This window comes from Caloenas nicobarica, chromosome 16 (assembly GCF_036013445.1).
Source record: "Caloenas nicobarica isolate bCalNic1 chromosome 16, bCalNic1.hap1, whole genome shotgun sequence".
NCBI lineage: Eukaryota > Metazoa > Chordata > Aves > Columbiformes > Columbidae > Caloenas > Caloenas nicobarica.
Window position 1 is genome coordinate 4,071,725 of NC_088260.1, and position 22,274 is coordinate 4,093,998.

Sequence of the window (22,274 nt, forward strand, 5' to 3'; positions counted from 1 at the left end):
CCTTATCTGCAAGATTCTGCAGGCTCAGAACAGTTCTTCAACTGGTGAAATGCTCAGGGGACAGCTTGTAATATTCACAACATTTTTATAAGTATTTTCTTTGGGAGATTTTTAAGATGTGGCAAACAGGTCCTTATATAGTATTGCCAAAGCTGAGCTGCAGAGCTTGGTAAAGTCCCTTTCACTTATATTGATTGGCTAAAGAGGCTCCTACCTTGTAAGATTATGGAGCTGTTTCATTGTGATAACATTTCGGGCTTGACTAGTGTATGTCACAAAAAATAAACTAAGCTACCATGATGCAGCTTCTCCTGGGTGGTTCTTGGTTTGTTTTTTGGTTTTGCTTTTTTTTTCCCCCCCGTGTAATTTCCTTACTAAATTAAAACTATATGGGGGGAAAGAGAAATTGAAGAATGAAGGGAGGGCAGCAGCAGTGCTTGGAAGTTTTACAAAGCCTAAAATTGGTGCTATGTATTCAGTGATTTTTTTTTTTTTTAATGTAAAAATTCTAGAAGGTCAGAATTCCTTTTGTTCCAGTTTCAAACAATGAAGCTTTGTTCCTAATGTGCAGAAACAAAATAAGTGAAACTAGTCAAACTTTCATTGTTCAAACTGTCTGACAGACAAGTAAACAATTGCTGCTGTTTTACTGATTTTTTTTTTTTTTTTTTTTTTTGCTGCCTTCTTAGCAACTGCTAATTTTTAAGACTTAAAATTGCAGTTAGCATGAGAGATTTCTTACGTGAATACAGCTCTGCTAAGAAAAGGGATGCTTTAATACTGAAGATACTTGTTTTGGAATTTTAGGAAACGCCATAGTAGTTTCTATCACTAGTCATCTAGGGAAGACTGAAATAAGCAATTAAAGTATTACTACTATGATATTTTTTTTCTGAATTCGGTTAGACTGTGCTTAAGATATTCAAACCATCTTATTTTTAAAAGTTAAAAATGTAGAGTTTAGTGTCATCATGGATATGTTAAACTTGACTTGAAACAGACTTGATAGGTTGTGGCACCATTTTAGAGTGGTTGAGGCAGATGTTCTTGGGTGGTGTTGGCATTTTTTTCTAGCCTTGGTTTTGCTTTGAGTCTCAACTTCATAGAAAGACCTTTTCTTCGTATATTGCCAGAGTAGACTAGGAGTTATCTTGGGTAATTTTGTCGTCCTAGTTCTCTTTGAAGTAAACAGCCCCGAGCTTCTGCCTTTCCATGCCTCTAGTCAGTATGGCCACTTTTCTCTCAATCAAGTTTTAGTCATACCTTCTTTTAGAGATGGCGTGATCAAAACTACATGCAGACCAAATAATGACACAACTGACTTTTTTTCCTTGTACATTTCAACATTTTTATTTGATCGCAGTGAGCAAAGTTATGGATGTTGTGCTATGTGGCAGAGCGTTCATGCATCTTTGGCAAATGGATACTGGAAAATGTTTCGGAGCTGCTGGTTTGAAGGGGTAACTTGTGTTAATTCCCCTTTTGTAGAGAAATTCACCTTCAATAGCGGCTCTAAAGTTCCTAACACCAAAAGTACTGATAAGCTAAAACTTGATCTGCAGAGTTAATCTTTCTCCTCTCACCTGTTTCTAATTAGTAAACAACGCTGTAAACTTCTAAATTTGGATACAATCATCACTATTAGTGTCTTAGTTGGATGAAAATTAAGGATTTATCCTACCCAATTAATATATGCATAGTCCCCTCTTTTTGAGACAGGAGGCTTCATCCTTCTGGAAGGTAAAGCTAAGAGTCTGTTCTTTTTCATTTTTCTTGACCCATTCAGGGTTCTAGGAGACAGACTAGTGGGAGGTGACATCCTTTGAAGGAGCTGCCATGTTAATTAAATCTGCTAGATGTCTTAATATTTCTTAATATCTTCTGTACCTGATAACTGCAAACCAGGTCGTTCTGCCAATTTATCTGGTCACCTCGAATGTCTTAAAAAAAAAAGTCTAGTTCTGACACAGCAAGTGGTGTTTAATGGGATTGCATGTGGTCAGTAGCAGTTCTAACAATTATTATTTGTTTCTTTGGGTACAGTCTCTGATGCTTAAAAAATCTATCTTCACCTTGTCTGAGTACCTTATGTCTACCACTACAATTGTGGTGCAGCCATCTTGGTGTCAGTCCACTAAAAGAAGGTTTCTTCCTGCTATTGGGCAGATTAAAACTAGAAAGAGTAAGAATGAAGTGCCCGGGGCTTTATTTATTACAAGAATTACCTGTTCTGCCATGTGTGCTTCACTCTGTGTGTGACCAAACAGCTGGATGTGGCTTTGCTGTACATGTAGAGAGGGAGAAGTGAGAGCTGCTTTGGAGTCTGTCAATGAGCGCATCTAAAATCCTAGTAAATATTTTTGTCCTCTTATCTGTTTTAGAGTAGGTGGTCAGTTTTGTTGGGTTTTGATGTTTTGTTTTGGTTTTCTGGTGTGTGTTTTTTTTATCATTGGGTGTTACAGGGGGTATGGAGAACAAGTGAAATGAATTTCTGCTTGAGGTGTATCTGAGAAAACATGAGCAACTGCTCAAGTTATGTGGACTCGTTTACTTGCTGTCTTAGTACTAGGGCAGATGGGCTTCCTTCTTAAGGAAGCAAAACACAATATCTTCCCTCTTCATCTTAAAACGTAGAGTGTTTGGCTTTTTAACTAAGTTTTTACACTATCTAGAATAGCTTTTTGAAATTAATTTTGCTTGTCCTACACATAAAGGAGTCTGTGACCTGATGTTAGTGTCCTATTTAATATGTAGTTAACATACTGTAATAGTGGAACACTTGTTCTTTCCACTATGCAAAACAAAATTTCCCTGATGAATGAATTGCTACCTAATGTAATGGTAAGGAAGAAATAAAGCTTTCCTTATAAGCTTTTTATCGCTAACTTGTTGTTACAAGATAGACTAAATGAGTTTTAATTGTGCTTCGCTTGTGCAGTGAGCTTCATTGGCAGAGACGGATCATTAGCATCATACAGTCTCACCATTTCTGCCTCTTGGTATTTCTTGTGATGCTTAAAAATGTAGTGAAGACTAGAAGCTTTTTTTTTCTTTTTAAGTTTATGGGTATGATAGCATTTCGTATAGTAAATAATTTCATTTTCTGGGGCTCCTAAATGTGATGGGTATACAGAAAAAATTTTAAAACACAAAATAGAGGAAAAAATCTACAAATGAACGAAGGAGCCAGAGCAAATCTAGAAAGTAAAACTCTGTGTACGAGAGTCAGCAACACGTGTGCCCTTAAATCCAGGAAAGGGAAATTTAAATGTGAGTGTGTGTGCACAAAACAAAGCAGAAATGTAACTTGTCTTTGTGGTTCCTTTTTTTTTTTTTTCCAGAGATGGTGGAGCCAGGACAAGATCTGTTGCTTGCTGCTTTGAGTGAGAGTGGAATCAGTCCAAATGATCTATTTGATATTGACTCTCCGGATGTGGTTCTTGCAAATCCAGCACCAACTCCAGCTGTTCAGCAGGTTAAAAGAAGAACATAGTCGTTTGCTAGAGGATATGAGAGCTTGTACTCGATGTATTGTGGAGGGTGGGGATGGTGGCCATTGCAAATGGTAGAAGAATGAGGAGTTTTCATAAATTTCTTGCTTAATAGTACTGAAATTAGAAAATAACTTGCTAATTAATTTTAAAATTCTATACAAAAACCAGTCTGAAATATACTATTGAGGTCAGTATAAACGTTAAATATGCTTAACTTCTGGATGTTAAGTGGGAGTGTGCTGTCATGTATCCATGGCTAAGTCTAATATTACTGGAGTCTAGCTGATCTGCTATAAAATGTGCAAAAAGCGTAATATAACACGGTGTTTAAGCTCCATGACAGTCTTCAGTCTGTAAGAATGTAATGATTTCAGTCACAGACTGGAAACAGTAATACATTGAGTGATGACATCACAAGACTAATTACATTTTCACCACAGTTAACTAACCAGGTGTTATAAGTTTAACTTCTTTGAATGAGAAATCAACCACTTGATCTTTATTTTCAGTGGAACATTTGTTAATGAGCACAGTTAAGGACTTGTCTGTTAATTTCCATTTTGTGGGTGAATATTTAGTCTTGAGGGGTTTTTTTCCCTGCTAATGCGTTTCCTGATGCTTGCTTACTTTTCTCTGCAGTCAGTGCCACTTAGTGCATTAGAACTAGGCTTGGAGACTGAGGCCACAGCTGCTGTGAAACAGGAGCCAGAGACCGTATCAAGTCCAGCCTTATTAAATGTTCGGGTAAGAACTGATACTTGGGGATTTTGTGTCTGTGGTGTTACCCCAAGTTGAGCCTGTTTAGCCCATGGCAGTAATTACTGAGCTTACTGTCCTTATCTTGAGCCTTTCATCATATTTTTTTCCTCTCCCTGTCCGGTTGAGGAGGGGGAGCAATAGAGCGGCTCAATGGGCACCTGGTGTCCAGCCAAGGGGTAAAAACCAAGCTATTTTCTCTGATAATTGTGTAGCTAGTTTATATATTGGAAATTCTCTTCAGCTTAGTGTTCTCGTACCTGTAGTAGTCATGTCTTGTACCTAGGTGATTAATCTGTCATGCTAGTTTTTAATGTCCTTTCCTTTTACATTAAAATAAAATTGAAAAACGCCATTCAAAAATATATATGGCAATATATTGATAGACACTTCTTGCTCAGGCTGTTGCACCACGAGATACTCTAGCATATTCAGCATATTATGTTGAGACATTTCTTATCACAAGTGTCTTAAAAACTGGTGACTCCTGTGCTCCAGGTGAAAGGCTAATAAACTCTGCTTTTTTTTCCTGCCCCCTGTATTCTGAAAATTTCCGTGGTTTTTTTTGTTGCTAGCAACCACCATCCACCACAACCTTTGTGCTGAATCAAATAAATCAGCTTCCGACTTTGGGAACTACCATAGTGATGACAAAAACAACACCTGTTACTACTACGAGACAGACTATCACCGTAGCAAAAATAATTCAGACCAGCACAACTACTCGACCCTCGGTTGCAGCACCAGCAGTTCGCAATGCCTTGACCACTGCACCTTCCAAGGACCAGATTCAGCTGAAAGATCTGCTGAAGAATAATAGTCTTAATGAACTCATGAAACTGAAGCCACCTCCTAATATTGCCCAGCCAGTAGCAACAGCGGCAAGTGAGTTTTCTTCTTTCTTCATTATTGCACTATTTTAGACGAAAAGTGAAACAGTGTAATGTGAAGATCTTTGCACATCTCGTATTTTCATTGATCAGTAGCATATCGCAGCAAAATGAAATGGTCTAGAAAACCTGATAAATTCTGTTCTAACTTTAATAGTGTTAGAATTCAGGGTGAGGTAAAACTAAACAGGCTTTAAAATATATTAAACTTTTGATTTACTACAAGGCATGAGAAAAATGGCATTTTAGATTGCAGCTGTCAAATGGGTAAAATCAGTTGTTGAACATTACTGAAGTGGATGTAGTTATCTTGAGTCTACGTCAGTTTCTGTTCTACTGTATACTTGCTGTGGAACTATGACAAGTGAGTACTTTTTTTTTTTTTGCATCTTCTAAGCTAGATTTGTAGTTTGTGCGAGTACTCTATGATAGAGGGTTTCTTCTGTAAAGCATCTCCTGAGAAAGACCTTGTCTCTCCCTCTGTGTTTCATGGGAGGCATCAGATCTATTGTGTTTAAAAACTTAAGTCCTAAAAACTTGCTGATTGTTTCCATGTTACTTAAATGTGGTGTTAACAAAATACTTGAGGCATTTAAGTTACCACACTCCAAATGTTCATTTTGTGATTTCTTTCATAATCTTTTTTTTGTATGTTTCTCCTAATATGTGGACAGCTTATGTGGTCCACTTAATATAAAGGAAAACCTGCATCTGTTTGTATTTTTATTTGGTCACTTCAAGTTATTCTAGTTTTAGCAAGAGGTTAAGATCAGACTAGTTAGGTTTGAAAATATCCCTTGCTGCAGCTTCTGAAAAGTACACAGGCTTTTTCTGCATTATTTTCATTGTCTCCGCCTATTTTCATAGGCGGGGTTGGAAGTAACCTATTTTTTCAGATGCAGATAGAGCGTGCAATAATAAAGCTGTCTGGGGCTGAAACAAAGAAGAATGTGCATCCTTGTTTCATTGCTTTCTGTTATGGAGTGATTGACAAAAATTGAAGTTGAGACACCCAACTGAATACTCGTAGAAAATTCAAGGGTAGAGAAGGTCTCGGAAAGAAACATGGTCTTTTCATATAATTCAGCCAGCAGTTCTCGATTGGAAAATATTAGAGTTAAATTATGGAACCTCTTTGAGGAAAACTTTATTTGTGCAATTATATTAATTGTCTTTGAAGGGCCATTATGCTAAATTTATTACGTGCATTGACTGTCAATGTGACGGAACCTTGATGACTGCTTGCGATGTTTTACCTCTATCCTTGTGTAATTTTTTTTAGTTCAGTACTGAGCCCTGTTGCCAGTCGCTTCCAAATTTGGCCAAGGACAGGGGAGTTAATAAATTGTCCTCTTTGAAGGATCCTGTTACAAACTTTAAACAATTGAGTCCCAAGTGTTGACTTTTTGTTTTACAGAAATAATTGTAGTTTCTCCTAAGGTGGTAAATGCCACCAGACCAGGTAAGTTCATTTCTGTTGAAACACTGGGCTTTCTGGTTTGTTGTTAAACTTCAAAGGCTCACAAGATGGAGCATTTCTTAACACTACGTATACATTTGGTGAAGGTCCAAACCCTTTTTTTTTTTTCTAAATACTGAAACTCATACACAGCTGTGTCAGATGCAGTGGTATTGCATGGGAAGTTTCTTCAGTTGGTGAAGTAACAGATTTAACTACTTGCTCAGAGACTTTTTAATTTGGACAGAAATCATCATTGTGTTCTTGAAGCATCACTGTGCTACTGGACATTTTAAATGTCTCTTCCAGCTCATTACTAGAGAAAGATGTTAGTTTTAGTCAATGTTTGGAGGGAATTCCTGTAAAACAGCTTTTCTTTTATAGCTGATCTCAGCAATGGTGCAGTGAAGAAGGAGGCTTCCACAAAAGAGGTAGCAAGAATATGGATAAACGATATTAAAATGAGAAGTTTTTCACCTACTATGGTAAGTAGTGCAAATGGTTAAGTTGCTAAATGGAAGTATATTTTATTGGCCATAACCACCTGTGACTAGTTTCAGTAGTTACTCATATGTGCCTTTTGTGTGGTAGAATTATCAAGTGCATCTGTTTGGTCGAAAGGTTAGTTTCTCCGCTAGACGAATACTTGGTTAGATGACTAAAACTAACAGCTCTGTAGAACAGATTACCTGTATAGTAGATGACAATTTCAATAAATTACTGTCTTGAACCTCTTTGTGTGGACAAAGATGGGTGTGCTCCAATTAAAGCTGATAAGCATATCACTTGCTCTGTGTTTTAAGATGTTTTCTTTTAAAATACTCCCATTTGTATAACTAGCAACAAGGAAACTAAGAAACTTTTTTCTAGCATGGCTGACCTGGGTGGCTTGATGATTTTTTTTTTTTTTTAAGATGTAAATTAAGTATCATTCAAATTTCTAAATGTAACAAAAGTACATTCTGATGCTGTAAGTGCTTGAGTTTCAGGATCTTCACTGATAACTAGAATCAAGTTGAAGTTTGAACAGTGCTCCTTAGGGACTGGCATACAGAAGGATTTTCAGATTTTTTTTAATATTAAACATTGAATTAATAATTGTGGAAGGCTGCTTTTATTTGTCATCTAGTGAGTACTTTAAAGTTACTCATATATTTACATTGACCAAGATGACGCTAAAAAATGTGTAACTGTCAGGTTTCAGACCATACTGGATAGAACTGTGACTATTGCAACTATTCCCCAATTTTATGTTGCGAAATTACATAATGAATATGAAACTGCAAGAGACTTCATGGGAGTACATCTGTTTTGGCTGTTAGTTGTTCTGTTTTCAAGACAGTTTTCTTAAAGTGATAGTTTGGATTTAAATTTTTGTAAGAAACGTTTGTTTGGATTTTTTTTAATTCTATGTATGTGAGTTTGAAGTACTTAAATCTCCTCCCAAAGGAGAGGAAGTTTCCTGACTTTGTGTCTTTGAAGGGTGGTTCAGAGTGTACGAAATCTGCATTTCTGACTGCAGTTTTCCCAGCTGTTCCCTGGTTTATCTACTTACATGTGTTACGACATTCAAGTGCAAGTTTATGCTCATTTCATTTCTTGTGTTAATATCCAGAACACAGAATATTAACAAGGTGTTGTTTGACTAATGCAGGTTATTTCTCTCTTCTAGAAAGTGCCAGCAGTAAAGGAAGAGGAGGAACCTGAGGAAGAAGATGAAGAAGAAATGGGCCATGCAGAAACTTATGCTGAGTATATGCCAATAAAATGTATGGCTTTCAGTTTTGTTATGTCAAAAGGCTTAAGTGTTTTTAGACCTAATTTGTTATTTACTTGTCTGTAGTTACTAACACCAGAAAACAGGTTACTATCTGAATCAAGTCAAAACGACCTGAAATTGTGGAAGTTTTTGTGTTCTATAGTGCTTAGTTCTGGAAGGTACATAGATTTTTCTTTTCAATAGAAAATGAATTCTTTAGTGTATATTTGAGCAGTACTCATTTCAGAATTATGACTGAACCAGGATCAGGCTCTTTTTACCTGTGTTAAGATGCTTTGTGCCTCAGCAGAGGAAATTTTGTAAAGGGATTAAGTGGTCACTGCTACACTTGAGAATCTGGTGTGAGTTTTCTGGTGTAAAATCACCCTAAGCACACTCTTCCTGCATTATTCCGGACTGACTTCTTAGAGCTGCTTTTTTTTTTAAGTGAGTCTTACTGCTGTTAATTGCTCTCCCCCCACCTTCTATTCTTTATTTTAATCAGTGACAAAAAGCTATTATCTTGTTTCCGAGGTTGACCTGTTGACCTGCTGTAAAAGCAAGACAAAAAATTTTGCATGGAGTTTGTAGCTAAATGGTTAATTTCTATTGTCACTGAGATCTGTCAGCAATTAAACAATGTCTGTTCTAAATGTTTTCTCCTCTCATACTGCTTAAAACCAGCACTATATAAACAGTGAGAAGAATGTTGCTTTTGTGATTCTGGCATCTCGAGGCTGCCTCTGGCCTTTTGGGAAGGCAAGGTTCAGACCAGTTTGTTTGGGTTTTCTTCCAAACATGTTAAGTACACGAATATTTTAATTTTCTGTGAACTGAATTTTATCTAATTTCATGGAAAAAGTAGGGGAAGGTGTTGAGAAGAGAAGCAAAGTTAAGATTACAGTTATACAAATTCAGGTTAATATATTCCTTTGCATGAGACATGGTTTAACACTTTAAGTACTGTTGCAATGAAACATAGTTGTTCTTCAGTTCAGCCTTTGCAATGGACAATTGTAGTTTGTTTTGGTAAATACAATGACCTGTGCTGCAGTGACAGAGCTCTGTATTTACGTTTTCATCTCCTCCCTTTTCAACCAGTAAAAATTGGTCTACGTCATCCTGACCCAGTAGTGGAAACCAGCTCATTATCCAGTGTGACTCCTCCTGATGTGTGGTACCAGACATCAATATCAGAAGAAACAATTGATAGCGGCTGGTTGTCAGCATTGCAACTTGAAGCAATCACTTATGCAGCTCAGGTACGCTGGACATTAATACAGCTTAAATGATAACGTAGAATTTAAGAAGAGGAAACTGTCTGACAAGTGTAGCTATGTCCATTTTACAGGGAGATAAAATAATAAGAACTTAAAGGTGTCAGTTGCATTAGAATGTGGCAGGTGAGCTTCTGTTGAGATAAATGTGAGGTAAAATACCCAGGAAAGCTTTGTCTAAACCACTTCCATGACGCTGATCTCAAGCTGTCTTAAAACTCAGAAGGGCATCTTAGTCATTGTCCATATTTCTCTGAAATAACTTAATGACTGCAGCAGCAGGGTAAGAAAACCAACATTGTTTGGCATCATTGGGAAGGGTGTAGAGAACAAGACTGGGTGTTACTTTGTTGCTGTGTTAAACTTCAGTGGGTCCACATCAGATGTTGTACGTGCAGCTCACTGCAGGTCGGGGGGAAGGCAGTGAAGTTAGACAACTAAAATGATGATGGGAGGGAAGAAGTTGCCTCATGAAGAGACAAACAAGGCTGCGATGCCTCAGGCTGGAGAGGAGAAAAATGAATGGTAAGGAAATCAAGGTTTACATAATCAAGAAGGCAGTGGAATCCTGCAGAACAAGAACAAAGCAGAACTTGGCAAAACCAATAAATTGGTTTGAGACTAATAGGATAACACTTCTTTACGCAGGCACTAGATATCTGGGCCTTATTGCCACAAAAGGCTGTAAAGGTGTGTATCAGTGGGTTAAAAAAAAGGCAGCCAGTCTGGTAGTAGGCACTAGAATAATTAGATGTGTACAGCAGTTTTACAGCGATTCTGGGTGCTGAGGGAAGAAGAGGGAGACTGGATCACATAAAGCAATTAGGCTCATATGCTCTCCCTAAATGAAATCCCCTCTTCCTGCTGTTGGGAGGCTGCTTGGCTGGGTGCACCACTGGTCTCCTTCAATAGGATGTTTCTGATGTTTGCTCATTTCTGACAATCCACAGTGATGTGTGCTGGAGAATGGGTACAAGTTCTTTGTTCTTTCTCCTACAGCAACATGAAACATTCCTGCCCAATGGAGACAGAGCTGGATTCTTGATAGGTGATGGTGCTGGTGTAGGAAAAGGAAGGACCATAGCTGGAATAATCTATGAAAATTACTTGTTAGGCAGAAAAAGAGCAGTCTGGTAAGTGTGTCAGGATTTGTTAGAGCAGACACTGTAGTGACTGTAGTACTTAAATTTGGTGTAATCTGTCTTCTGACAAATGTTCTGGCAACAGGTTTTTTTAACTTCTGCTGTAACTTACAGAATATATGCTTTGTTTTATATCTTCAGGTTTAGCGTGTCGAATGATCTGAAATATGATGCTGAAAGAGATTTGAGAGATATTGGAGCAAAAAACATATTGGTTCATTCATTAAACAAGGTGTGGAAACTTTTTACTATGTACAGTTGGGGCAGAACTTTAGGTATGCTTGTGTGACAAGTTGTGCATGTTGACTGTTTTAAGAGCAAGAATGTACTAATTTCAATAAAGCTGCAGTCTAGGTCTTGTTCAACAGGCCTTAATCTTATGAAGAACCACGTGGTGCTTTAAGTTAACTGTGTCGATAGGCCCCTTGTAGGATTAAGTCTTAGCATCTGATTTTAATATTAATTTTTAAGCCACTACTGACACTACTAGTGGAGTATCTCGTGGAAGTTTAAATATTCTTTAAATTTTTTAGACATTAACACTTACATTTTTTCCTTTTTATCTCCCAGCACACATTTTATATGTAGTACATTTTATGTGTGCTACTCAAATAGTAGGATTCCTCAGTAATTTGGTGAAGCAGCAGTGTATGAAGTTATTTTTGGAGACTGTGCCTCTGCTCACAATTAGCAACTGAGACAAATTGTGAAGTGATTACTGGTTGAATTCACTGAACTTGGTTGTAAGGTAGTATTTTTGCTTTGTGAAGTCTTAATTTCTAAAATGCAGCAAAGCTTTAGAAATTGTCATTTATGGTAGCGGCTGTCAATACACTTGACCTGTTAGCCCTAAGGGATGCCTCGAAACTAAAATCTTAATTGTATTAAAGTTAAGGAAACCATGTAGTTGAAGAATGTGGCTGTTAATCTCTGAGGCCTCAGATCTAGTCTTCATGAAGTATAAATTTAAGGCCATGTGTAACCCCTTAACCACATCACCGTGTGCCAGCTCTGCCCTAATCACAATGTAGGGACGCGAGTGGTTCAAAGTGCACACGCCTTAAGGTAAAGACCACCAGCATGTCTTAATCATACGGTAGGTGGGTTTGATGAGGGATCTGTTTTGAATAATTTCTGTAATTTCTTATCTTTGTATTGCAGTTCAAGTATGGGAAAATTTCTTCCAAACATAATGGCAGTGTGAAGAAAGGTGTCATCTTTGCTACCTATTCGTCTCTTATTGGTGAAAGTCAGTCTGGTGGAAAATACAAGACCAGATTAAAGCAGCTTCTTCACTGGTGTGGTGAAGACTTTGATGGAGTTGTATCCTTTATCTGCAGTTCAGTTGATTGTAACCAAATTGCTATTCAAGCTTGCGCCTTTAAAGGCAATCTTTTTATTTGCTGCCACTTTTAGATGTTGTTCTTTATTCATGATGGTAATAGATTGTGTGCATGCTCTGACGTTAGACTTGAAGTTTTACAAACTTTGTGCCAAATCTATTACCATCATATTGTTGCCACGCAACTCTGGTACAAGAGTGAAGCTTCTGCTTTTTCTATAGCAAACACATAAAATTAAAATGTGATGTTTAAGAACCTTAAGTTTTCACTGAAATTTTCTCCAGTGAATTCTTAAATTTTTTTTTTTGAGTATCGACAGCTTTTTAAAGAACTCGTGTTGGTAATTGTGCTCCTAAATACTTATTAGCTAACCGTGTTTCCCAAAGTTTTTAGTGAAAAACATGACTAGTGTTTTTCTGAGTTTACAATTTACTACTGCCACCTATTGTAATCAGCAGTTTTTCTTGTCTTCTATTTTATCGCAGTCTCCATTCTAAAAACAAGTGGGACAAAATTCTTTCCTTAATTACGGTTCAGATTGTATTTGATGAGTGTCATAAAGCTAAGAATCTGTGTCCTGTTGGTTCATCAAAACCGACAAAAACAGGTCTGGCAGTATTGGAACTTCAGAATAAACTTCCAAAAGCCAGGGTTGTCTACGCTAGTGCCACAGGTATGTACAACTTGGTTTGCGTTCAGTGTCTCAGTATGTTTTTATTGGCACTGTTACAAAGTGTGTTCTTCTCCTAGGTGCGTCTGAGCCAAGAAATATGGCGTATATGAACCGTCTTGGAATATGGGGTGAAGGAACTCCGTTTAGGGAATTCAGTGACTTTATTCAGGCTGTTGAAAGAAGGTAATATTTCTAAGAGCCATAGCAAGAACACGTGTGGTTGTGATTGACTGTGCTTTCCAGTTCCTTTGTCTTCACTCGCTCATGGTCCTCTGCAAACTTGTCCTGACACGCTAAAAACTGTTTTCTTCTAAAGCACTTGAGGTTTGGATTTGGTTTTTTTAACAAATCCTTGCTCTTGAAAACTATAACATTGACTTAATTTGTTCCTTTATTTTAGAGGTGTTGGTGCCATGGAAATAGTTGCTATGGATATGAAGCTGAGAGGAATGTACATAGCAAGACAGCTGAGTTTTTCGGGTGTAACTTTCAAAATTGATGAAGTTCTGCTTTCACAGGAATATGTTAAAATGTACAATAAATCTGTGAAACTGGTAAGAGTGCCTTTTAAAACTTGCTTTCTGTACTGAGTTATGAAAGGCTGAAGTTACTTGGTTTAAACTTGAATGCTTCTGAAATAACATGTAGTACTGTTGCCTGTTGAGAGACGGTGTAAAGATTTCCCCATTTAAGACTTGACAAAAGCTGTTAATTCTTATTCCAAGTCATAAATGCTGCTATTTTGGGTGCATCTTCCAGTGTCTGCCAGATCTGCTGCTTTCTAGCAGGACTTCAGAGACCTTGGTCATTGCCTGAGATAAAGTTGTTCACCTGTTGGTCCTGGTTTTGTGCTCCAGTCTTCCCTTTCAGGCAACTGTGGAGTGATGCTTGTAGTTTAACTGTGCAGGGGGATAGTTTTACTCACATGGCAGATCAAATCTAAAGCATCAAAGCTGTGGTTGCCATTAATATTTTCATTTATTCACCTGCTGCTTATCTTTTTCGTGTTGTTCTTAATTGTTTTGTACATATGCTAAGCTGAGTGTCTCTCTTCTGAGTGTACGTTCTGCTTGTACATTACTGCTGCTGTATTGCATAAAAATAATTGCCCCTTGGACATAGATTAAAATGAGCCAGGTCTTTACCTGCTTAAGAAGTGCTTAAGTGTGACTTGGTATTCATAGCATATAGCTACAGTAATGAAAACTTATATTTGACAGGTGTATGACATCAACTTTAAAGCAGCACTTTATGAATATTGTTTAGGAGAATCCCTAAACTTGCATCCAGAGCTTACTTTACCTAATCTGGAAATGACTGCTATAACAAAACGTTGTAGAAACAAAGGCAATGGGTGTTTTTCTTCTTGGGTTCTTGCTTGATACTTAATTATGGGCAGTGCTCTTTGCTTTCTTAACCTGAATGTATTAATGGAGAAATGAGATAATTAGAAAACACTGGGAATGTTTGCATTGGTAGCAATGAAAATGTATCTGCTTTTCATTATGTGAGTAGGTATCTTCTGAATTTATTAAGCCACAGCTATTTTCTTTATTCGTGAGCTTGCTTTGTATGATGAGTTTCCTTGACTTGCAACCCCATAGTACTGTAACTTGAAACTTCTGTCTTTATCTGCCTATTAAACAATATACTTATGTAGCCTTGAAATGTGGCATGTAAAGCAATTAATACTTTCTTTTTCAGTGGGTCAGTGCTAGAGAGAGGTTTCAACAAGCAGCTGATCTTATCGATGCAGAACAACGAATGAAGAAGTCTATGTGGGGTCAATTTTGGTCAGCTCATCAGAGGTTTTTCAAGTACCTTTGCATAGCATCAAAAGTGAAGAGAGTGGTGCAGCTGGCTCGAGAAGAAATCAAGAATGGGAAGGTAAGTTGATCAAGCTCTATTTTTAAATATCTTTGTTCAGTGTAAAGCTGTTAGATTTTTTTATTTGTTTATAACACATTTTCAGACATAGCAGTAGTGTACTTTTGTACTTTATGGTATTGAAGCTATTTTACGAGCAGAAATTCACACAAAAATAAACTTAGCAGTCCAGTCATCTTGGTGACAATGCCTTGTATTTATTTCTCCTTTAGTGTGTTGTTATTGGCCTGCAGTCAACAGGAGAAGCAAGAACATTAGAAGCTTTGGAGGAGGGTGGTGGTGAACTGAATGACTTTGTTTCTACAGCAAAGTAAGACTGAAGTTTGTTAGAACTGTCCTTTACAAAACTAACCTTAATCCAGCTTAGTGTATGTAGTAATGTGTCCTTTCATGTATAAAACATGCGTCAGTGAACAGAATAAGTTGGGTGTCTCTTAGTACCAATGTCCTTAAGCTGCCTGGACATAAAATCTGACAGTATCGCTCAAGTGAACCATTGGTTCCTAGTTGTTCTGGTGCGCTGTGAAATGATGTTTTTGGACGTGAACAGCTAGTGCTGTTCTACTCAAACTGGTTGGAGGGGGGGACCTGTCAAGTGTACACTGTGTTTATTTATATCAAAGCAAGTTACAATCATGACTTCCCTTTCTTATCAGATGAGCTAGGTCCAATCATGAGACTAGCTTGCTGAAGATTTTAACTTAATCTGTCATTTAAACTTGGAGCAATAAGAAAATGCGAGTAGCAATACAACTTGATACCAAAAACAAATTTAACAAGTTAGAAGTAACAGTACTATGAAGTTAACGTCTCCTACTTTTACAAAGGTGACAAATACAGTAATATGGGTGATAATTAGATGGGGTACTTGTGTAATAGCATTCATAAGGAATGATTCTTCAGAGAAGTCAAGCAAGCTGTTAAAATGTTACAGGTTTCTACTCTAAATGTAAATTCAGCTGAAGAATGCCGCTTTTTTTTTCTTTCTTAAACAGAGGAGTATTCCAGTCTCTTATTGAAAAGCACTTTCCAGCTCCTGACAGGAAGAAGCTGTTCAGCTTGTTGGGAATTGACTTGACTGCTCAAAGTAATAACAATTCACCCAGAGACAGCCCTTGCAAGGAGAACAAAATAAAGAAACGGAAAGGTAATGCCTAAGTTCTTACACTAATGCCATAGTGAAAATGGCCATTTTAGAGTTGCCTAAGAATGAACTCCGGAAAAAATATGGGAATGTAAATAGCAGTACAGTCATTTGTGAAAGAGCATGTATTACAAGTCTCTTAAGATTTTTGTTAGAAATTTCCATTGATAGATTTTAAAACTGTTGCTGAAACAATATAACCTGTAAATTGTGGTTACTTTGCTCAAAATGTGTTGATCTCATATGTGACTGTATCCCCAAATGCTTTGCACGTGTCAGACCACTTCCTGATGCAGTCAAGCAAATAATTGCTTTTTCCTGAGGCTCAGTAGAGAAGCCTAATGCTGCTCCCCTTCCCAAACTGATTATATTCTTACTGAAAAGTAGGGGATCATAAAAAATGTTGAGAGGGGTCTTCTGGAAAACTTAGATTATTTAAAATGGTTCTGGTTTTAGAAGTTGAATGTTTTTCTAGTCTGTATGCAGTGTTGGTAAAACAAGCTCAAAAGTAGGCTACAAGGTCTGAATTTAACTTTATTTTTTTCTCCTGGGGTGATGGTGGAATTAGGTGAAGAAATAAGCAGAGAAGCCAAAAAAGCTCGCAAAACAGGTGGCCTTGCAGGGAGCAGCTCTGATGAGAGTGAAAGTGAGTCTGATGCTTCTGATAATGAAGAAAGTGACAATGAGAGCTCCAGATTTTTGAGTTCTGGAGATGATGACGACTTCAACCCATTCAGAGATGAATCCAGTGAAGATGATGAAGATGGTAAGACAGTTTGTTTTGTCAAGCCAAGTAACTACTTACAGATAGGAAGCATAAAGTCTTCTCTAACAATTTCAGTGAGCCAAAAATAAGCGTTTGATAAACACGTAGTTTAATGAGACTGGAATTAGTACTAGAATGTTGATTTGCATTTTGTTTAAGTAGACTTTACACACTAGAGTTCAGACTTTTCTCAGTCACCCTTTGTAATGAGGATGTAGTTTTTTGAAAGGGAAGGATAGCTTTGTAATAAATGCTTGAAACTTTTTGAAAATATTTTATTTATTTTTAGATCCCTGGTTAATTAGAAAAGAGCATAAAAAAAATAAAGACAAGAAAAAGAAGAAAAGTATAGACCCAGATTCTATTCAAAGTGCCTTACTAGCTTCTGGTCTCGGATCAAAACGACCTAGCTGCTTTACTTCTGCTGTTGGTACCACCACTTCCAGCACCAACACGTCAGGTAAGAATAAGTTCCTTTGTCATCATTCACTTTCTTAGCAATTAGTCAGTGGAATTCTAAAAGAGTCTCTCTTAAATTGCAGCAAACAGCAACACAAACAGCAGCTTTGTAACAAGTCAGGATGCTGTTGAAAGGGCCCAACAAATGAAAAAAGAACTGCTTGATAAACTGGAAAAGCTGGCTGAAGATCTTCCACCTAATACACTGGATGAGCTTATAGATGAACTGGGTGGTCCTGAAAATGTGGCTGAGGTAAGCTCATGTGCACATTTAGAAAAAATGTGGGTTTTTTTCTACTGTAGCCATCCATTATCTGTCTGGCTGCAGTAAAACAGTGTCATTCTTCAAGGTTGTGTGTGACTTAAGTTATCTACTGAAGAGAACTTGTTTATCAGTTTTACACAATAATCTCACAGGAATAAGAATCTAGCTTACTCTGACTTGAGTACTTTTGAATTAAAGAGAAACTTGAAGATTGCATTTGAATACAGAGAACAGCTCTGAATGGGTAAATAGGTTATTTCTGAGACTGATAGTTTCTTGTTGGGTAAATCATAAACTAGTTTGTCTTTTCCTTTACAGTGGTACATTCCTCTAAGTAGCTGTAGTCATTTTGAAGATGGTGTATATGAAACAGAAAGCAGCTTTAGTTCATCTTCCAGGCGATGAATACTAAGAACCTGTATAATAAAACTGCATTAGTGAAAAGCCTGATGAATTATTATCTCTTTCTCAATAACTTTAGAAACTTCAGTAAGCTGCCTGTCTCTATCAAGTAGAAACATCATTGTGATTTAGAAGACAGTGTTAAAATCAGTGACAATCTCACTGTTTTAGTTTGTTTTCCTTAATGCAGTTTTGCACTTGGAGTAAATTAGTGAATCTATTTTAAGGCTGGTGTATGAATAAATAGCATAATTGCTTGAAGTTTTTGGTCATGTAATAATTTTGGTATTGCTTATGTTCCCTTTTATTTTTACAGATGACGGGCCGCAAAGGGAGAGTTGTGAGCAATGATGATGGCAGCATATCTTACGAGTCAAGATCTGAACTTGATGTCCCTGTTGAGATTCTGAACATCACGGAAAAGCAGAGGTTCATGGATGGAGATAAGGTAGTCCTTAAAGACATACAATAGTTACTTAAGTTGTGACTCTACCATTATCCTATGGTGATTTTTTTTTTGTAATTATGTTTTTTTAAGGTGCTAAAAGTACTAGTTAGGAAGTGTTTTCTATTCAGTATGATGTTCACTAGTCCTGTCTATCGTGTAGCTGCAGCGTGCTTTAGGGGTCAGGCTGTAGTTTGGGTAGCCGGGGAGCCCTGGGCTTCAGAGCTGTGCGCACATGTGCCAAACTGCCAGCGCCTTTAAGCTGGCCTTGTAAACCAGCCTATGTTTAAAAGGCACATAAACCCTCCACAGCTTTGTAATTCCTTTATCTGGATTACTGTGTACCTCTGCTTCCAAGAGGAAATTATGAAATTGAGAAAATTGACTGGAATAATGGTAGAATTGAAGCTGATTTAAAAAAAAAAAAAAAAAAAGGAAAACCAAACACCTATGTGGTTCATTTGGGACATGCTACCACAAGAGGGCAAATCAAGTAAATGTAGCTGTGTGGAACTTCTATGGTCTGTTTTACACTTGAGGGTAAATACTGGTTTTCTTGGAAGAGACCTGTGCACAGTCAAAACATTTACATTCTTTAAAGGCAAACGCATTCAGATATTAGAATGGCCATATCTTCAAACCTGCCTTGCAGAACAGCAAGACTGCAACATATGCTGCCTTTCTTCATTTGCACAGAAAGGTGTTGCTGAAAAGTAAAGTGAAAACCACTCTTTTCACTCAAAAAAATTGTTAGTATTTGTATTGTAACTCTGATAAAGAGAACCATAGTTCTTCTCCCCCCTCTGCCTTGCAATAGGAATGCCAAATAACAATGAAACCATTCCAGATCCGTGTTAGTAATAATTATAAAACTTTTTTTTTTATAAACTGAAAACTGAAGCTTGACCTTGGATTTATTGCTAACTAACCACTCCTTTCTTAAAACAAGAACATCGCCATCATCTCAGAGGCTGCCAGCTCTGGGATATCGTTGCAAGCAGACCGTAGAGCTAAGAATCAGAGACGGAGAGTTCACATGACGCTGGAGTTGCCGTGGAGCGCGGACAGAGCAATACAGCAGTTTGGTAAATAACTTTTTGTATCCTTCTCCTAGTATGCTCAGTAACACTAACTGAATTTCTGTAGTCATAGCTGACATTCTTGAAAGTTTTGAAAGAAACTTAAACTTACGCTGCAGCTTAGGGATATTTCCTGTAGCAAGCATCTTTATGAAAGTTGCCACAACTCTAGAGTGTTTGTACTACCCTCTCTTGGCTGTATTACAGCAGAATCTAATTTTCAGCAGGATTAAGTTCTGGCATTTTTCTTTACTCTTCACAATTCATAGTTTACTAGAAACATTCAATGAAGTGGAATTTATTTAACATATGTACTTCTACTTGATTATCCAGGAAGAACTCATCGATCCAACCAAGTGACCGCTCCAGAGTACGTGTTCCTGATTTCTGAACTGGCAGGAGAGCAAAGATTTGCATCGATAGTTGCAAAAAGACTGGAGAGCTTGGTAAGATTGTTTCAAGAAGTCTGATCCTTCATTTGAGAAACCACAGCTTAGATTTCTTTTTCTTAAAACATGATGTAATTACAAAGGTGTGTCTTCACAGGGAGCTCTCACTCATGGTGACAGACGGGCTACGGAAACTCGAGACCTCAGCAGATTCAATTTTGACAACAAGGTGATGGTTCTCTTTCTGTTTGAAAGCTCATGCTGTGGTGCTTATTCCACAAATGACCTGTTGAGGAAGGATTTCTTCCATCTCCTGTGTTTTGCTTTTAACTGTATTGCTTTTAACTGTATTGCTTTCTGGTAGGCGGCCTTTTTCTGAGATAGCCAGAAAACATTGTCAATTCTGCTTGCAAAGCCACATGGAACACAAATATGTGTGTAAATTACTTTTCTACATTTGCTAACAATCCAAGTCTTACGTAAACAATGTGTTCTTTCAGTCACAACTGAAAGGTTAATTTGGTAATTCTAATTAGAAATTAAGACCGGGCTATTTATATAGTGTAGTTCATAACTGAAAAGCTAATAACCAGTTCCCTGTACTGTTGTAGAGAAAAAACGTTTTGTCATGAATTACAAATGCTTGTTAAACTGTATGTGCTTGGGGCTGAGGCACAAATTCTGGATCACATTATCAGAGCAACTTTCTCTTTCTTGTGCAGTACGGCAGAAATGCTTTGGAGATTGTTATGAAATCCATTGTGAACTTAGATTCCCCAATGGTCTCGCCTCCTCCTGATTTTCCTGGAGACTTCTTCAAAGGTGAGTATAACTCACTGGACGTGACAGCTACCTTTTGGTTGTTCTCCAGTATGAAGAAAATGCAAATAGTTTTAGAGCTAGAAAACATTGTCACTATTTAAACCAACCAGCTGGTCTGGATACATTCGCACTGGATGTTACTGCTGTGCAAGTTGCTTGAATGTTGAAGTTCATGTATGAAACAAGATATGTGAACTCTCATTGTAAGGCATGTTCTATATCTGTTTAGCCAAAGCATTACATACAGTTCTTTAATTTCATTTTCCCATTATCTGTTGCAATATCTTGTTCTCCTCTGGGCTCATGTGTGTGCTATTAGTAGTTTTCCTGTCAGTGCTTCCTGGAAGGACAGAAGGCAAAGTTCTGTCTTGCTTGTTGATCAGTTAAGTGTAGAAATGGCAAGTAATGTATTTGAGGGGTGTCAGAAGTTTTGGAATTGGATCCTGAAACGAGATTGCTAAACAAGCTGTTACTTGGTTGGTTTATTTTTAGAAGGCAAAGCAGCTGTGATTTAACTTATTTCTTTCTCCTAGATGTTCGTCAGGGATTGATTGGCGTAGGCTTGATAAATGTAGAAGACAGATCTGGAATACTAACACTTGATAAAGGTATTTGCATGTTAAGCATATCTTAGAATGTTGCTAGGAATGTCGTATATCATGATAGTGGATTCCTGGCAAGAGAACTGAAGTTGTAACTATCTAAAAAGTCACTTTTTTGGAGAAATTCTGAATGTTTTCCTTGTTTCTGAAAGAATGAATTCAAGTAGTCTTTGAGACTCTTTGAATACTGATTGAGAGCTTGTCATCAAACTTAATCATTGACCTAATACATGTATTTCTCATTCTTTTTAAGATTATAACAATATTGGGAAATTTCTGAATAGAATTCTTGGTATGGAAGTACATCAGCAGAATGCTTTATTCCAGTACTTTTCTGACACGTTAAATGCAGTTATTCAGAATGCTAAAAAGAATGGAAGATATGATATGGGCATCTTAGGTGAGTAAATCGATTTCTCAGTGCTCTTGTACTACAGTCAGAAGAAAGAAACAGAATAACTCTTATCTTCTCCTTTTAAGATTTGGGCTCTGGGGATGAGAAAGTAAGGAAGGCTGACGTTAAGAAGTTTTTAACTCCCGGATATTCTACCTCTGGACATGTAGAACTATACACAGTAAGTTAATTCTGGGTCTTCTCTGTATGAACTTACAAAACTTGCTTGCTGTTGAGTTTTTAAAACATGGCAGTCAACTAAGTGAGGGGAGGTTCCAGGCCTTTTGCTGGGCAATATTTGGTCCTATGGCTCTTTAGTTCCTGTGTCTGCTGTTGTAAATACCCCTATGTGGCTGTTTTCTAGATCAGTGTAGAGAGAGGAATGTCGTGGGACGAGGCCACTAAGATCTGGGCAGAACAGACGGGTCCAGATGATGGTTTTTATTTATCACTACAGGTAAGATTCTTTGTCTCATGGATTATGTTCAGGTAAGTTTTTCAGGGACTAACCAAATACACTGTCTCCTCTGAAAAACTTACTGTTCATATTAATTACTGGTCAGTTTTGCAAAACGCTTTCAATCTTGCATTAAAATTGATATTAAGTTTGCTTCCAACGCTAAGTATGAAGTGCTCCTTTCTAGCTACTCAGGAGATTTTCTGATAGGAATGTGAGCCCAAATTAATAGCTCTTATTTACACCTTCATCGAGAAACCAGATGCTTTCACTGTAAGGAAAAGTTGTGAGGTTAATGTAGATTAGCGGTACTGTTTTCTAAAGGTGTCCTTATTACTGGTCGTCTTATGCATGCACATGCGTTTTACTC

The 22,274-nt window shown here is 37.4% G+C and overlaps 1 protein-coding gene across 1 annotated transcript in view; it reads left to right on the forward strand.

Annotated features, from left to right (window-relative positions):
* Window positions 1-22,274, forward strand: part of SBNO1 (strawberry notch homolog 1) — a 29,894-nt gene that overhangs the window by 3,302 nt on the left and 4,318 nt on the right. Inside the window, exons 2-28 of the mRNA XM_065646198.1 lie at window positions 3,342-3,475; window positions 4,134-4,238; window positions 4,826-5,135; window positions 6,984-7,084; window positions 8,272-8,368; window positions 9,460-9,620; window positions 10,635-10,768; window positions 10,919-11,009; window positions 11,939-12,100; window positions 12,658-12,793; window positions 12,871-12,976; window positions 13,194-13,347; window positions 14,498-14,680; window positions 14,893-14,990; window positions 15,676-15,827; window positions 16,393-16,590; window positions 16,880-17,050; window positions 17,133-17,302; window positions 18,033-18,164; window positions 19,111-19,246; window positions 19,574-19,686; window positions 19,787-19,858; window positions 20,352-20,451; window positions 20,985-21,059; window positions 21,307-21,453; window positions 21,534-21,628; window positions 21,812-21,904. Coding sequence (XP_065502270.1) covers window positions 3,344-3,475; window positions 4,134-4,238; window positions 4,826-5,135; window positions 6,984-7,084; window positions 8,272-8,368; window positions 9,460-9,620; window positions 10,635-10,768; window positions 10,919-11,009; window positions 11,939-12,100; window positions 12,658-12,793; window positions 12,871-12,976; window positions 13,194-13,347; window positions 14,498-14,680; window positions 14,893-14,990; window positions 15,676-15,827; window positions 16,393-16,590; window positions 16,880-17,050; window positions 17,133-17,302; window positions 18,033-18,164; window positions 19,111-19,246; window positions 19,574-19,686; window positions 19,787-19,858; window positions 20,352-20,451; window positions 20,985-21,059; window positions 21,307-21,453; window positions 21,534-21,628; window positions 21,812-21,904 — 3,624 coding nt within the window. The 5' untranslated portion in view covers window positions 3,342-3,343. The remainder of the gene's footprint in view (window positions 1-3,341; window positions 3,476-4,133; window positions 4,239-4,825; window positions 5,136-6,983; window positions 7,085-8,271; window positions 8,369-9,459; window positions 9,621-10,634; window positions 10,769-10,918; window positions 11,010-11,938; window positions 12,101-12,657; window positions 12,794-12,870; window positions 12,977-13,193; window positions 13,348-14,497; window positions 14,681-14,892; window positions 14,991-15,675; window positions 15,828-16,392; window positions 16,591-16,879; window positions 17,051-17,132; window positions 17,303-18,032; window positions 18,165-19,110; window positions 19,247-19,573; window positions 19,687-19,786; window positions 19,859-20,351; window positions 20,452-20,984; window positions 21,060-21,306; window positions 21,454-21,533; window positions 21,629-21,811; window positions 21,905-22,274) is intronic.